At 55.6% G+C, this 15,569-nt stretch overlaps 1 protein-coding gene across 1 annotated transcript; it reads left to right on the forward strand.

The window, feature by feature from the left end:
• Positions 1-7,117: 7,117 nt before the first annotated feature.
• NAPB (NSF attachment protein beta) lies at positions 7,118-15,478 on the forward strand. Its single transcript, XM_066546094.1, has 11 exons — positions 7,118-7,317; positions 9,176-9,255; positions 9,548-9,664; positions 10,411-10,457; positions 10,535-10,612; positions 11,295-11,350; positions 11,579-11,663; positions 12,240-12,344; positions 12,587-12,655; positions 12,863-12,913; positions 13,870-15,478. Exons 1-11 carry the CDS (start codon positions 7,220-7,222, stop codon positions 13,972-13,974), a joined length of 891 nt encoding a protein of 296 aa, XP_066402191.1. The 5' UTR covers positions 7,118-7,219; the 3' UTR covers positions 13,975-15,478.
• Positions 15,479-15,569: the final 91 nt, after the last annotated feature.

Genomic DNA, 15,569 nt, shown 5'->3' on the forward strand with positions numbered 1-15,569 from the left:
GAATGCTTCAGAATGCTTCAAAAGCTTCTTACAGGGAGAGGAAAGGAGGGCAGTTTGTTGATAAGCAGGGAAATTTCCAGGTCATAAGGGCTTTGGGATCTGCATAGTCAAAATTAATGAATTAATTAATTCAGCATCAGCAAAGTGAAAAATGGGCAAATAGAGGAAGTGCTAAGTTTAATTAAGCACAGGAAGAGCTTTGTCACCTTTGGGGCTGATTGTTCAGCAAATGGGATTCTAAAAAATCTGTGTTTCCTTCAAAAAGAGATGCTGATCCCAGGAAAAGCAGTAGGATTATAGAGGAGGATGGGATCCAGATGGAAATGCTGCCTCAGGGAGAGGCTGGTGATGTTTGCACTTGTTTTCCAGTTGTTTTCAGGAGAAATCTAGTCCCATGGACTTTGCAGTCAGACCAGGTGGCTGTAGATGGCAGCTGGATGGGAAACTCTTGGGAATTTGGCTTTTGGGAATAAAGAGGATAGCATGGACTAATTCCAAATAAGGGTGCTCTATGATCCAAAAATTAAGTGGGGAATGGACCAGGTAAAGGTGACTTCAAGGACAGTCAATGCCTGGGATGAATGAAAGTATTCCATGAGGAATATTTGCTCCAGCTGGAGCCCCACAGCAGCCAGATCCCAGCTGCCATAGAAGGACCTGGATGAGAAACTCCCACAGCATGGAATTGCCCTGGCACAGAGAAGCTGTGGCTGCCCCATCCCTGGAACTGCTCAAAGCTGGATGGGGCTTGGAGCAACCCTTCCCCACCCAAGCAATTCCAGGATGGATTCCACGATGGACTCACTTTGACACACGCCGCCTCGGCCGCCCTCAGGATGTGCTGGACTGCTTGAATGAGGTTCTGCACGTTGCTGAGCAGCAGCTCAGAGGAGGCCCTGCTCTCCCCAGTCACTGCTTTCACCCTTCAAAGACATTCCAAAGGATTTTATTGGAAGGACATTGGACATCCTGACAGTGTTGTTATTCCAAACCCAGCTTGTTCCCAGGGAAACCCATGGAGGGAAGGGAGGCCTCCAAATTGTTCCTCAACTCTTGGACAATACCCACCTCCCCTAGGACCTCTGGGGACCACCACCCACATTCCTTGGAGAAGGGATCCCTCTTGGATGACCTTGGGAGAGGTGATCCCAGCTGCTGGCAGCTCACCTGGCCACGATGCCGAGCTGGCTGCTGATGGATTGGGTGTGCTCAGTGGCACGGAGCAGCTCCATGGAGCACCTCTGGTCCAGGCAGTGCTTGGCGAGGATGTTCCCAAACTTAACAACCACCTGCCCATCGGAAACCATTTGCCTGGCACAGGCAACAAACTGCTCCTTGCTCTGGAATGGGATAAAAATCAATGGGACTGGGGAGAGAAGGGAAAAAAAAACTTTTCCTGCGGAACAGGGAAGGTCCAGGAGGCTCAGATACATCCTGAGGAAAGGACAGGATGCCAAGCTCACATCCAACCAGGAGGAAGGAATTTGGAGTATTTTGCACAAATAGAACTGGTGCCACTCTGCCAAGAGCTGGCTGACACAGGGATTTGGGATGGAGTTGCCATGATCCTAAGGGAAAACTAGAGGGATGAAACGCTGCCTTACCGCAATGGGGCCCTTCCTCCGCAGGAACTGAGCCATGTGGAGCCTCCTTGTGGCCATGTCCTGGGTCACCTGGGACACCTTGCTGGGGCCACCTTGCCACTTGTCACAGTTTCCTCTCTCCTGTTTTGCAGGGGAGGTGCTGGAAGGGCCATCCTGGTGCTGTCGGGGCAGTAATGGAGCAGATTCCAGACCTGGAATGTGTGGACACAGCAATGCCGAGTGGTCTCCTCCACCTGGATGTTTCTGAAGGAAATTTTGGTGAGTAAGGTTGGTGGGAGAGCTGCCCACCCCCTTCTGGGTCCACTCTACCTTCCCACCAGCCCTTCTCCCTAAATCCAAAGCCCTTGGAGCCATCTCAAAATGGGAATGGGGTGTCCTGCAAGCTGACAGTTTGCAATTAATTCCCAGCACAATGAGAGCTCTAAAGCACTTTGCTGAGGGACCTGGGTCTGTGCCAAAGCCTTTCCCAGCTCCTGACACCCATGGGAATGGAGTTGTTGGTATTCCCAGAGGGAATGTGTGGAGGTGAGGGAGAGTGTTACAGCCTCTCTGCCTCTGAAATGGATTGGGATGGATGTAGGAGAGCCTGGCCGATCGGATATCCAGGAATCCAGGGCTGCCAGCAACCTGAGCTGCCTGAGTGGCCCAGGGTCAGCCTGCTGACCTCCAGAGGCCCTGCCAGCATTCCTGCTCCATGCTGGGAGCACCAGGAATGATGGACAGCCCAGACCAACACCCTGCCAGGGAAAAGAGCTCTCGTACCAGTTCATGCGCTTCCTGCACGGCTCCACTCGCTCCTCTGCTCCTGCATGGATGAATTCCTGCTGCCTCAGGGGGCTCTGGGGCTGGGGAGAGTCCAGCTGTGCTGCTGGGTGATCCTGGGAAGCGTTCCTGCTGCAGGCATTCTGTGAGGCACCTCAGGATGTCCCTGTCAATTCCAGGGATAACCCAGAGCTGTGTGACAAGGTAGTGTGCCTTGGCCGACCAGTACCACACCATGCCTTCCAGGTGGGGATCCCCAGGGTCCTGGCAGGGATCCCCAGTGTCCTGGTGGCTCTGGAAGTGCCGCCGGGCACTTCCCACCACGTCAGCCGTGAGGAGCAGGAGGTGGTCAGCCATGGATAGCAGGTTGGGCTGTGATGTCAGTTGAGCACCGGCCCCCAGAGCACCCTGGAGGGTGTTTCTGACCCTCTGGACATCAGCCATGAGCTGATTTGCCTTCTCCTCAAAACCTTCTTTGCTCCTCTGCCTCTCCTCTTGGGGGAGGTTGGACAGAGCTGCTCCAACCACATCTTGGATGAGCTGCAGCTGTTCCTTGTTGACCCTTTCCATGTGGAGCAACAACGCCTTGGCCCTGAGGGCCACATCCCTCTGCAGGAGCTTGAAGCGTGTGGCCAAGCTGGCAGTAGGCAGTGGGGAGAGCAGGAGGGTGTTGGACACATCCAGCAGCGCTTCCATGAGCACCTGGATCTCCTCCCGGAGCACCAGGATTTCTCTGGCACCGTGATCTCCAGGGCAGGATAAGTAGGAGAGTCGGGCAGCCTCCTGCAACCTGAGGGAATTCTCAGCCACAGCAGCCAGGAGGCTCCGTGGGCCAACCTTGTTCCTCACGGCTCTGCTCAGCTCCCTCAGGAACAGGACATCCCTGCCCACGAACTGATCCACGGCATCCAGCAGGACACGCATGCCAATGGCCCACCGGACACTGTGCAGCTCCAGGATGGCCTTTTCCATCCCACAGGATTCCCCGAAGGACACTGCCTTCTCCAGGAACCCTTTGGTGTTCAGCTGAGCACGGGAAAACTTGGCTTGGAGCTGCAGAAAGCTCTCCTGGACACGAGAGGGATTGGGATTTCCCCTACTGCAGGCTGTGCCTGCAATGCCTCCTGCCGCCTGCACTGCTCCCGCTAAACCCAGCAGGGTCTCATCCAAAGCCTGCTTCCCTCTTGGAAAGTCACCTGACAGGATAAATCCAAGCACTTGCTGGGCCAGACCATTCCAAGAGCCTGCCACAGCTGCCAGGCACTCCCGAGTCTCCTGGATCCTTCCCGAGAGCCTGAGTGCCATTTGGAGAAGCCTGCCTGGAGCAGGGAGCTGCCCAGGGGCTGTTTCTGTGGCCAGGCTGATGATCCTTGGGGTAAGTGCCTTGATATCCCAGTGCTGCTCCAGCACCTGGAGCTGGGGGGGTTCAGCCACAGGCAGCGCTTCCCGTGCTGCTTCCACATATCCATCGGAGAGCTCCAGCAGGATGGAGCAGGCAGCACGGACAGTGTCCATGTCACCGGCCTGGGATGCTCCCAGGAGAGCTGTGACGACTGGGTGTGTATCCCCTTTCCATGGATCCAGGTGGAGGTTAGCTGGTGGTGAAGACGGATGACTTTGGATATCTCCTTGGAACGCTGCCTCATCCGTGCTGGTTCGTGTCCCAGCGTGGGATGGGCTGAGCTCCAGCCCCTTTTCCACCCTGGTGCTCCGCACTTGCTCCCGGAGCGGGCTGAGGATCTCCGGGTGGTTGGACCCATCCAGCCCTGCTTGGACACGGAGAGCAGAGTCCATCAGGGAGCTGGCTGCCTGGGAAAAAGCACCCTGGCTTTGGAGGCAGGAAAACCTTCCTGGGATGAGGGCCGTGACTGCTCCCAGCTCCAGGATGGATTTGGCCAATTGCTCCACCCACACCAGCAAACCATTCCTGAAGATGGGATCCGTGGTCCTGTCCACGTGCCGGGTGGAGGCTCCCACCACCCAGCGCGCCCAGCCCATGAGGCGAGCGCTGTGCCAGGAGAATCCCTCAGGATCCCAGCATTCCAGTGCTGCTTCACACCATTCCTTTTGCTTGGCCAGCTCCAGGATGGATAACTCAAGGAATTCCCTCATGCCGATGGTCTCCTCAAAGCAGCACAGAAGGCTGTTGGTGGCTCTGGCCCAGGCACAGCACAGGGCCTGGAGCTGCTCCTTGGTATTTCCACTTGTTTCCATGAGCAGGGAAGGGAGACTGGCCAGGAGGCTCCGCAAGTGCTCCACGCCCTCCCGGATTTCCCTGGCGGTTTGGGCCTTGGCACACCTGGCCAGGAGCAGATCGGCCGCTCGGAGTATCCGCTGGGCCTGAGCGAAGAAGGCGGCAATCAGGGGCTGGAGCTTCCTTAAAACTCCTCCTGGTCCTGCTGGACAACATCCTGAATGGGCAAGGCTAAGGGCACCTTCAACCAGCTGCCTCAGGGGCTCCTTCTCCTCGAAGAATCCATCCAGGATTTGGCACAGCGTGGCCCTGAGCGCTGCTCGGTCCAGGTTTTCCAGCTCCTCCCTCAAGCTGTGACATTCCCGCTCCAGTGCCTGTTCTCCCTTGCCCTCCCTCCGGCTCATGTGGCTGCAGATGCTCCTCCTCAGCTGCAGCAGGGCCCAGCAATGTTCCACCAGCTCCAGCTGCAGATCCGGCCTGGATAACTCTGCCAGCAGCATTCCATGGAGAATGACCACTTCCAAGTGGGAGCTGAACCCGCCCTCAGAGAGGCTCAGGGGGTCAGGGTGGGAGAGGAGAGCCTGGAGCCTGCTCACCTGCTGGGAGAAGATCCCACTCCTGTCCTGGGGCTCCGTGAGCATGGAGAGGAGCTCCCTGATGGTCCTCTCGGTCAGCTGGAAAACAGAATCCTGGGAGAGGTCAGCTTGGCTATCCCTGGAACGTGTCAGGGCCGTGTGGATGAGTGAGACGCACTTGTGGAGCAGCTGCAGGGTCTGGGCCAAGCTCTTCCCTGCAGGACAGTCCCGGAGTTCCTGGAGGCGCTTGGCTGTCAGGCGGCTCAGCAGGAGCACGGCCTCAGAAAAGGGCTGGAATGCAGCCAGCAGCCCTGGAGTGTCCCGGGCATCCCGCAGCACGCTCAGGCATTCCAGGAGCCAGCTGGCAGCACCACTGATCCTCCTCATCCCTGCAGCCTCTTCCAGCTGAAGGATCTAACCAGGAAACAAGGCAGAAAAGATGCTCAGGTCAGGAATTCTCATTCCCTTTCCATTCCTGGAGGGGGAAGGAGTGGTTTGCTCCATGGATCTGCTGGAGCTTCTCCCTGCTCATGTCCCTTCCCGGCGTCCCCTCACCTTTGCTGTCTCCATCAGACTCCTCCTGGCGGCCGCTGCCAGGTGCTCTCGGTGCCGAGGGCTGTCCGGATGCTCCTGGAGCTGGAATGCTGCCAGCACCACGTCCCTCCCAGCCTGGAGCAGGGATTCACCCACAGGACACATCTCCGTGCTCCCTTCCTCGCTGGAATCCTCGGACAGCCTGGAATGGAAGGACTGGGCTCAGCACTAATCCCCACTCCCAATCCTGCCTCTCCAGGGGGATGCAGGCTCCCTCTTTCCACCTCTTCCCAGCCCCCAAATCCACCCGGGAGACTCCCATCCAGCTCACCTCCTTGCCACAGCAGCGAGTTCTTCCATAGCTTTGGCTAATTTTCCTGCCTTTTCCCCCAAAGTGGGAAAGGTCGGACAAATCCCATCTTCCCGTTGCAGGGCGAGGAGGAGGTGGCAGAGCTCCACAGCCATAGGGCAGAGAATTCCCTGGATAGCTTTGTTTTCTATTGGGAGCCCAAGCTCAGAGAGAGAAAAAGGTTCCATGTCGTCCTGCCTGGAAAAGGGAAAAACCCCTGGGGTTAATTTGGATCCAGCGTGGAACAGTTTTCCAGCAAGCTTGGATAGGGATGGCAGTTCCTGGCTTGGGAAACGCTCCCGGCTTTAATTTCGCTCAGCCCTGAAACCAGGTCACTCACCTGGAATTCCTGGGACACCGGAGCCGGGACTTCCTTTCCCGGGGGAGCATCACAGGGTGTTCCCGGCACTGCAGAGCCGGCATTCCCTCACAGGGAGGGATTCGGGACAGCGGAGCAAGGTCTTTCCTGCCCAGTTCCCGCGGTTCCCGGGACGCCATGCGGGACGTTCCCATGGGAGCGACGCCGGGATGCGCCAGTGTCGCCATGGAGACAGCGGGCGCGGGGTGGTGTCGTCATGCTGCGCGCCGGCCGCGGGGCACGCCGGGAGTTGTAGTTCGACCGGTTGTTCGCGTCATGGGATTCCCTCGACCCGGGTGCGCAGGGGAGGGATCAGGCAGGAATATCCATCCCAGTTTTCCCCGTACAGGGCTCACTCCTTCCAAGGGCCTTTTTGAACAACTCAAATGTGCGCTCATGTAAGGGGGGGCAGGACACAGGTGACCCTTCTCCTGATTATCCTTAGTGTGGAATATTCCCAGGAAAGTGTAGCTTCCCTCCCGGGAATCTGAGTTTACAGGTGAGGTAATTCCCTGGAAACTCGGAGAGTGACATAAATGACCTTCAGGATAAGGACTGATCTGCTGCCACAGATCCCACCTCCAGCTGGGATCCCGCTCCCATTCCCACAGCCATCTTTCGATTTGGCTCCCGAAGGAATCCCGCTTTGGGAACAGCCCGAGGGCCGCGGCTGCGCGGGTCCCACCCGCCGGGAGGAGCCGCTCATCCCCGATCCCGGCCGGATCCCGCATCCCGCATCCTGCGCGCGCCCCGCCCCGCGTACGCGCCCGGCGCGCTCCCGGTGCCGCGGCGGAGGAGGAGGAGGAGGAGGAGGAAGGAAGGAGAGCAGGAAAAGCGGGAGCGATGGACAGCGCCGGCAAGGAGCGGGAGGCCGTGCAGCTCATGGCGGAGGCCGAGAAGCGGGTCAAGGGCTCGCACTCCTTCCTGCGGGGGCTCTTCGGGTGAGCGGCCCCGCATTCCCCCCGCCCGGATCCCGCATTCCCCTTCCCACCTCCTGCTCCCCCCTTCCAACCTCCTGCATCTCCCCTCCCTTCCCCGGCTCTGGATCCCCCTCTCCAGCTCTTGCCCCCCTTCACACCCCCATTCCCAGCTCCTGAATCACCCCCTGAGCCCCCGGCCCCCCTCCCATCTCCTGCATCCCTTCCTTCCCCATCTCCTACATCCGCCCCCTTCCCTATTTCCTGCCCCCCTTTCCCTTCTCCTCCATCCTCCCCTTCCCGACTTCTTCCTCCTTTTTCCCAACTCCTGTCCCCCAGTGTGGGTGAGAGTCTTCCTTATCCCTGCCAGAGCACGGAGGGGGGGCACACGGAGCGCTCCCATCCCGATCCAAACGCGGATTCCCCTGGATCAGCCCCTCCTGGCCATTCCTGGCCACAGGGATGTGACGGGCGCGCTCGGCCTCTGCGGCTCCTGTCCCCTCCCCGCGCTCATCCCGGCCTTATCCTGGGGGGAATCATCTCCCGGCATCCCCGGGGCTCGCCCTGGCACGGATGGGCTCTCCCGAAACCCCAGGGAACCCCGGAACCCCAATACTACGGCCGGCGTTATCCCAGAAAATGGCAGAGCGTCCTTTTCCCTGGGCCTGGCTGCTCCGGGCTCGCTGTTCCTGGGGGTGTGCCTGGAAACGGGGTGGTTTGGCCACCTCGCTCCTGCTTTTCTTCCGTTTTTGTTTTTTTTTTTTTTTTAAGGAAAGAACATTCCCGGAGCGATGCTCTGTGGAGGCCGGGAGGTTTTTATCCATCAGCCCGGAAAAATTGGCTGCGGCCGCCCGAAAATCCACAAGTTTTAAATAGAAATTTCTCTCTGGCCTCCGGCAGATTAATCAGTCAGGGCCTGCTCCAGGAGCGTAATCCGGGTGGCAAATTCCTGAAAATCCTTGGAGGGAACAGGCAGAGATTTCGAGAGAGGAATTTTTAATTTTCAGGGCTAAAAACAGATGGAGGGAAAAAAAGAGGAAGGAAAGGTGGGGGGGTGGGGGTGACTCGGCTCTTGGCATCTTCCCTGCAAACGGGATGTCCAGGATTCCCAGTGCCGGCCAAATGCCTTCTTCCCACTTGGGCTCTTCCTGGAATTGCTCCATCACCTTGCACAAGAGCTGTTATTCCTTTATTTCTAAGTTTTTGGGATTAAAAGGCTGGGACCTGCTCTGTTCCAGGGGCCTTTCCGAGTGTAGCATTCCTCGGTGCTGCCTCCATTGGCTTTGGCTCATGCCAGAGGTGCCTTCCAAGGGCAAGGAGGGATCCAAAAATCCCTCCTGTGCTTCCAAACCGACTGTGTTTGGCTGCCAGAGGGAGAGAGTGAGGGGAGAAAAGTGCCAGAATTCCCAGGGGATGGAAAAGAATATTGAATAATCCCTGTTGTGGGGTCGATTTAAGAGCAGTGTGGATGGGGCACCTGGGGACATGGATTTGGGAGAATGTTGGATTCATGGGCTCGAGGGATTTTCCGACCTTAAGGATTCTGGGATTCCTTTTTTTCTGTAGGAGCAGGGCCTCATCCCACCTGGCTCCTGTCAGGGAGTTACGGGGAGCAAGGAGATCCCCTCAGAGCTTCATTTTTTTCCCAGAGTTTCCATGAAAAATCTGCATTTCCTTTCCAAAAATGGAATCTGACCTTTGGCATCTTGGAATTCTGGGAGAGCCCCCAAATCCAGCATTCCCCTTTCAGTGTTCTCACATAGGGATGGGATCAGCCTCACAGAGCCTGAAGAGGCCAAGATTCCCAATTCCCAATCCCAGTTTTGGCTCTGGAGCCGTTCCCTCCCAGCCTGGCCTCAGGAGCATTTCCGCTGCATTCCAGGGGCAACACCCGGGTGGAGGAGGCCTGTGAGATGTACACCAGGGCTGCCAACATGTTCAAGATCGCCAAAAACTGGAGTGGTGAGTCCCAAATCCTGGGATCTGGGGGGCGTGGGTGATCCCAGACCGCTCAAACGTCTTCCTGTGAATTTTTCCATGGGGAATGGTCTTGGTCTCTGTGTCCGTGCAATTCCTATTTAAATACTGGGAGAGTGGACAAAGGGAATGAGCTGAAGGATCTTGGAGGAATTTTAAGATGCCAGCTGGTGATCCTGCTTGGGAAGCCCTCATCCCTGAGTCTCCCCAGGTCCTGGAAGCAGCGCATTCCCGCTCACTCATGGGATTCACGGGATGGGTATTCCCTCTTTTCCAGCGGCAGGAAATGCCTTTTGCCAGGCAGCCAAGCTGCACATGCAGCTCCAGAGCAAGCACGACTCAGCCACCAGCTTTGTGGATGCTGGGAATGCCTACAAAAAAGCAGATCCGCAAGGTAAGGCAGCGGGACCCGGCAGCGGCCAGGGATGTGGGATTGCTCCCAGCCAAACGCTCGCTGCTGGCACAGCCGCATTCCTGCTTTTCCAGAAGGTGCTTTGGGATGATGCAGGAGGTCAGCGCTAGCCTGGCGTCTCCTCTTGGTGTTTGTTGGGATTTGGGATGCTGAAGGGTGTTTGGGACTTTTGGCAGCTTCCATCCTGGTTTGGCTTGGCTTTAGGGAATGGCTTCCTGAGGAATGGCTTCAGGCACTCACTGGGCTGGATTGCAGGAGGAGCCCTGCCATGTTCCCGAGGCTTTCCCCAGTCCTGGCCTTTGTTGGGATGAGAATAAAAGATCTGGGATTCTTTCAACCGGGCTGTGATTTTTGGGAAGGTCTCCAATCCACTTTTCCCTAGCTAGATCTGGAAGCAAACCCCCCACCTCCCACCAGCATTATCCCAGGACACATGGGAACAAACTCAGGCTGGATAACACCCTTTTAGAGTGGCGAAACTCCCAAATTCCCTGGAAAACAGCAGCGTTTTGGAGTTGATCCCTTGAAGTTTGCTCCATTGGGTGATGCAGGCAGCAAACTTGGGGTTGGGTCATCCCGGTGTTTGTTCCCTTTGGGAATTGCTGGGGGTGCTGGGGCTGAGGTCACTGCAGAGCCCTGCTCTGTGGGCAGCTATTCCCTGGAGCAGGCGCCGGGTGGGTTTGGGAACGGGAGGTGGCTGACGCTGTTGTCTCTCACACACGCTGCAGAGGCCATCAACTGCTTAAACGCAGCCATCGATATCTACACGGACATGGTAAGGCCCCGCTCCCGGGAACGCCGCGCGGCTTCCCGGGAACGCCGCGCCTCATCCCGCTCCCCTCCCGTCCCCAGGGCCGTTTCACCATCGCCGCCAAGCACCACATCACCATCGCTGAGATCTACGAGGCTGAGCTGGTGGACATCGAGAAGGTGAGGGGACACGTTGGTGACAGCATCAGTGACGTCACCGGCGGCCCTGGCACGGCTTTCCCGGAAAACTTGTGGTTGCCACATCCTGGGAAGTGTCCAAGGCCAAGCTGGAGCAGGCTGGGATGGTGAAAGTCGTTCCCCCCAGTGGAAGGAGATCACAGTTGAGGTCACTTCCAGCCCAAACCACTCTGGGATTTCCTTGCTCTGAGCTCAACAATTCCCTTCTCCCATCCAGCGCTAGAATTCTTGGGGTAGGTGCAATCCAGCCCTGAGTTGGAGTTAGTGGTTTTCCCAGCCTGGAGGCTTTCACGGAGCAATCCCAAGTCTCTGGTGTGTCCCTGTGCCAGCAGCACTGGCCGAACGCGCCAGTGAGAATCCATCTCGGTGTTTCCCACTGGAAAAGCTCTTTGGAAGTGTCATGGAGCCATTTTAGTCACTTTTAGTTCCCACGTCAGCATTGATTCCCTCGTTCCCAATTCCAAACTCCCTGAGCAGGAATCCTGCTGCGGATCTCCTGCTGGAATTTTGCAGGATAAAACTGGATGAGATTTAGGGGTTATTTTCCAGGCAAGGATTCCTTCCTCAGCTCCGCTCCATTGGATCCCATCTCTCTCCCTGAATGTTGGTGCTGTTCCCTGGCTGCTTTATCCCAGGGTGACTGATCCCACATTTCCGTCCCCAGGCCATCGCACACTACGAGCAGGCTGCGGATTACTACAAGGGAGAGGAATCCAACAGGCAAGTCCTTGGGATCAGCGGGAAGGGCTGGAACAGGGATCCATCCCTGGGACAGGGATCCATCCCAGACACTCCCACAACCAGCACACTTCTAATTTGGGCTGTTTCAAGAAAATTCCTCTAAATCCCAGCTGTGGGTTCCCACTTCTCTCTCTGGGAAGGGGTGCTGGGGGCATGGGCTGGTGAATTCCTGGGATTCAGGGCCTGATTTTTGGGATGTGGTTGCAGCTCAGCCAACAAGTGTCTGCTGAAGGTGGCGGCCTACGCGGCGCAGCTGGAGCAGTACCAGAAAGCCATCGAGATCTACGAGCAGGTCAGGAGCCAAATCCCATGGGAATTGCACCTCTTCCCAAGGAAAAGGGCCCAGGGGTTGCAAAACTGCCAGAATCAGGGAATTGTTTAGGCTGGAAAAGCTCTCTGAGGTCAGAGTCCCACTGTTCCCTCCGCATGGCCAAGTGTCCCTATGTGCCACATCCATGATTTTCAGTGTTTCCAGGAAAAGGTTGGGAGAAATCCATAAAAATTCCCCTTTGAATGTATTTTCAACTCCCTTTGGCAGAAAATTCCCTCCTGGATTTATCAACTCTGTCTTTTGTTGGATATTTTCCTGCAAATACCAACAGTGCTGCTTGGTGCATCCAGAGGGTTAATCCTGCAGCATCTTTTTCCCAAATGGATTTGTTTTTCCATTTCCTCATCAACCAAGGATCAGCCTGGTGGGATCTGACTTCCCTTGGGATGAGTTCAAAACCTCCCTGCTTTCCAACAGCTTTTTGACATTTTTTCCATGCCTTTATTTCCCAGCCCTGTGTCTCAGGTGGAATATGAATCGGTTTAATCCAGGCTTTCTTTTCCCTTTTTTCCATGTTTTTTTTTTTTTTTTGTCCAGGTGGGAACAAACACGATGGATAACCCTTTGCTCAAGTACAGCGCCAAAGAATATTTCTTCAAAGCTGCCCTGTGCCACTTCATCGTGGATGAGCTGAATGCCAAGGTCAGTTATCCCAGAATTCCCAATTCCTCCTCACCAGCCTCAGCCGGCTGGGAGAAGCTTGATGGGCTCACAGCTATTACCCCCAAATCCCTGATCCCTCCTCAGCAGTGGCTGGAATTCTTGATGTGCCACTGTCACGTTGGATTCTTGGTGGATACTTTCCTAAGTTTGAGGATGGGAAGGCAAATCCTGGGGAAAAAAAAATAGGAATGGTGTGCGAAGGGATCTCTTCTCTCTTCCAGCTTGCACTGGAGAAATACGAAGAAATGTTCCCGGCTTTCACAGATTCCCGGGAATGCAAGCTATTGAAAGTGAGTATCCAGGGGGATTTCCCACTTTTCCAGGGGTTTTCTCCTTTATCCCAGCATTTTAAAGGACATCAGCCTCACTTTTCCCTGGGTTTGGCCCAGATTCCTGTTTGTGGTGCTCTTCACGGGTCTCTGTTCCCTGGGATGAGATGCCAGAGCAGGAACATGCAGTAATAGAGCATTCCCTAATTTTTCCTGGTGTTTTCCCAGAAACTGCTGGAAGCTCATGAGGAGCAGAACAGTGAGGCCTACACCGAGGCTGTGAGTACTCATGGGTGCACTTGGGAATGCTGCTTCTTCCTTCTCTTTTTTGGGATGCCTGTGCCCTGCAGAGAGGGGCTGGGGACAGCTGCTCCAGCAAGGTCCCAGCTTCCTCCTGTAACATTCCTGGGTTTTCATGGAGAGTTCCGATCCTGCCTGGGTTTGGTCCAGCTCCCTTGGTGTTTGACAGGAGCTTAAAGAGCTCAGGTTGGGTTTGGAGAGACTTTTCTCTGGACTGTGGCCCTGTGCCTTTTCCCTTTTTCCCCTTTTTTTCCCTCTATTCCCTTTTTTTCTGCTGCTTTCCATTGTTTCCCCCCCACTTCTTTTTTTTTTGCCCTTCCTCTTTTTCAGCCCCTTCTCTTTTTCTTTCTTTCCCTTCCTCCTTTCTGCTGCCCTTTCCTTTCCTTTCCTTTCCTTTCCTTTCCTTTCCTTTCCTTTCCTTTCCTTTCCTTTCCTTTCCTTTCCTTTCCTTTCCTTTCCTTTCCTTTCCTTTTTCCCCTTACTGTTTTTCCTTTCCCTTGTTTTTCCCCACTTTCCCCTTGCATTTTCCCCCCCTTCCTCCTTGTTTTTTTCCCTCTTGTTTTTTCCCCCTCGTTTCCTGCCCCCCCTTCCCCTTGGTTCTTTCTCTTTCTCCTCTTCCTCTTTTCCTCATCTTCCCCTTTATCCTCTCTTCCCCTTTTCCACCCTTCCCCTTGTTTTGCCCTTGTTTCACCTTTGACTTTGTTTCCCTTTATTCCCTTTTCCACTTATTTTTTCCCTCCCTTTCCCCTTGTTTCCCCCCCCTTTCCCTTTATTGTTTTTTTGCATCCCCCCCCTCCGTTTTGTCTCCTTTTCCCTCCTTCCCTTTATTCCAAGGACGAGCCCATGAGTGCCACTCCCCCCCTCCCATCCCTGTCGCATTCCCGCCTCGTTCCCTTTCCCGTCCGCTCCCTGATCCACGTTTTTGCCGGTGCCAGGTGAAGGAATTCGACTCCATCTCGCGGCTGGATCAGTGGCTCACCACGATGCTGCTGCGCATCAAGAAAACCATCCAGGGCGAGGGCGACGGCGACCTCAAGTGACGCCCGCGGGCCCTTCCCGCCTCCAGCCGAGGACTTTTCGGGAATTCCCGACCCAATCCCGCGCTTTCTTTCGTCGCTTCCCACTCCCATGGCTCACTGTGTTTCTTTAGCCCCCGCTCTGTGGTGACGCTCCGGGCGGATGCCAGGCTGGAGAAGCCCTTGGAGCGGAATTCCTCCTTCTCCTCCTCGGGTTTGGTCCCGCCCATCCCGGTGCCTGCACTCGCAGCTCCCGGTTTTCCTGCTGTTCCGTTGATTCCAGCATGTAAATATTCCATCCGGGCCAGCACAGTACCAATAAGCGCTTCCAGCCCGTTGTGTTCCCGTTTTCCCGTTCTCAAGTGTTGGATACACTTGGATTTGGGGGTCTGGAAATGGTGCTAGGCAGAGGCTTTGGGAATTGGGAATATCCCACACACCCCCACCACGCCACAGGCATTCCAGGAGCCTAGGATCCATGTCGGCCCTAGGTCCTGGTTGGTTTCCATCTTTCTTGGATTGATTTTCCACTTTAGTTCATGGTGCATCCCATCCCTCCACTTCCAAATAATTCCACCCGAGGAAGGATCTATTTTTGTACCTCACCCTCTGCGTGTGCCGGGCACAATCCCTAAATTCTGACGTGGATCCCATGGGAGCCTTGCTGGAATTCAGGTGGCAGGGGGGCACAGTTTGCTCGGGAAAAGTTGAAAAATTCCTGCAGGAATTGATGGGTGTGTGGTTAAGGAGAGAGGATTGAGCTGCCTGGTTTTTCCAGGATGCGTCGGAGGCGTCGGGAGCCTGTGCAATTTGTCACTCTTTGGGAAGAGTGAAGTCATTAATTGAGGGCTGCTCTGGAGGCTCCAGGCAGCCCCAGCCCCTCTTTCCTCTGGAAGAAGTCAGGTTGGAATGCTGGGCTTTGGATAGAGCTTGGCTCGTTGGGCTCTAAAGTTCTGAAAACCAAAAATCCCGATCCATGCCAAATTCTCCTTGGTTTGGTGTTTTCCCACCCTTCCCGATCTCTGTTTCCCACAGGTCCCTGTGTTCATCCCAAACATCCCAACCAGATGGATAAGTTGGGAGGCAGTGGGGGGGGGGGGTCTCCCAGCTCCAGGCTTGGAAGCACACAGAATTCATCCATTCCCACCCTTAGGAATGGCTTTATCAGGCGTCCAGCACTGTGAGAGCCGGGATGAGGGGAAGCACAGCTTGGAAGGCTCCACTTTTCCCGGTGTTTTTTCGGTTCTGTTGCCGTTCCCTGTGTCGGTGTTGTAGGACAGGAGGAGCAGGAGGGCTGTTACTCCATCCCTACACCTGGTAGTTGTGTGTGAGTAGCTCCAGCATGTCCTCTGCTGTATCCATGGTGAATTGTGACGGTTCCCAGGTGACAATTCCGCCACTCCCGCTGTATTCCCGCCCCACCTCCATCACTCTCTACTTGGAAAACTTATTTAAGGAAATGGCCTTAGCAAGAATATCATGTTTGGTGTGACTCTGTACATGAATAAAGTGAAAATCATGGATGGAAGGAGGGAGAAGTGGTTCTTCTGAAAAACTCAACAGGCTGGAGCATGGTGGGATGAGGGAGGCTGGGGGGGTGTGATTCCTTCAGGTCCTGT

Source organism: Molothrus aeneus, chromosome 3, assembly GCF_037042795.1.
Source record: "Molothrus aeneus isolate 106 chromosome 3, BPBGC_Maene_1.0, whole genome shotgun sequence".
Classification (NCBI taxonomy): domain Eukaryota; kingdom Metazoa; phylum Chordata; class Aves; order Passeriformes; family Icteridae; genus Molothrus; species Molothrus aeneus.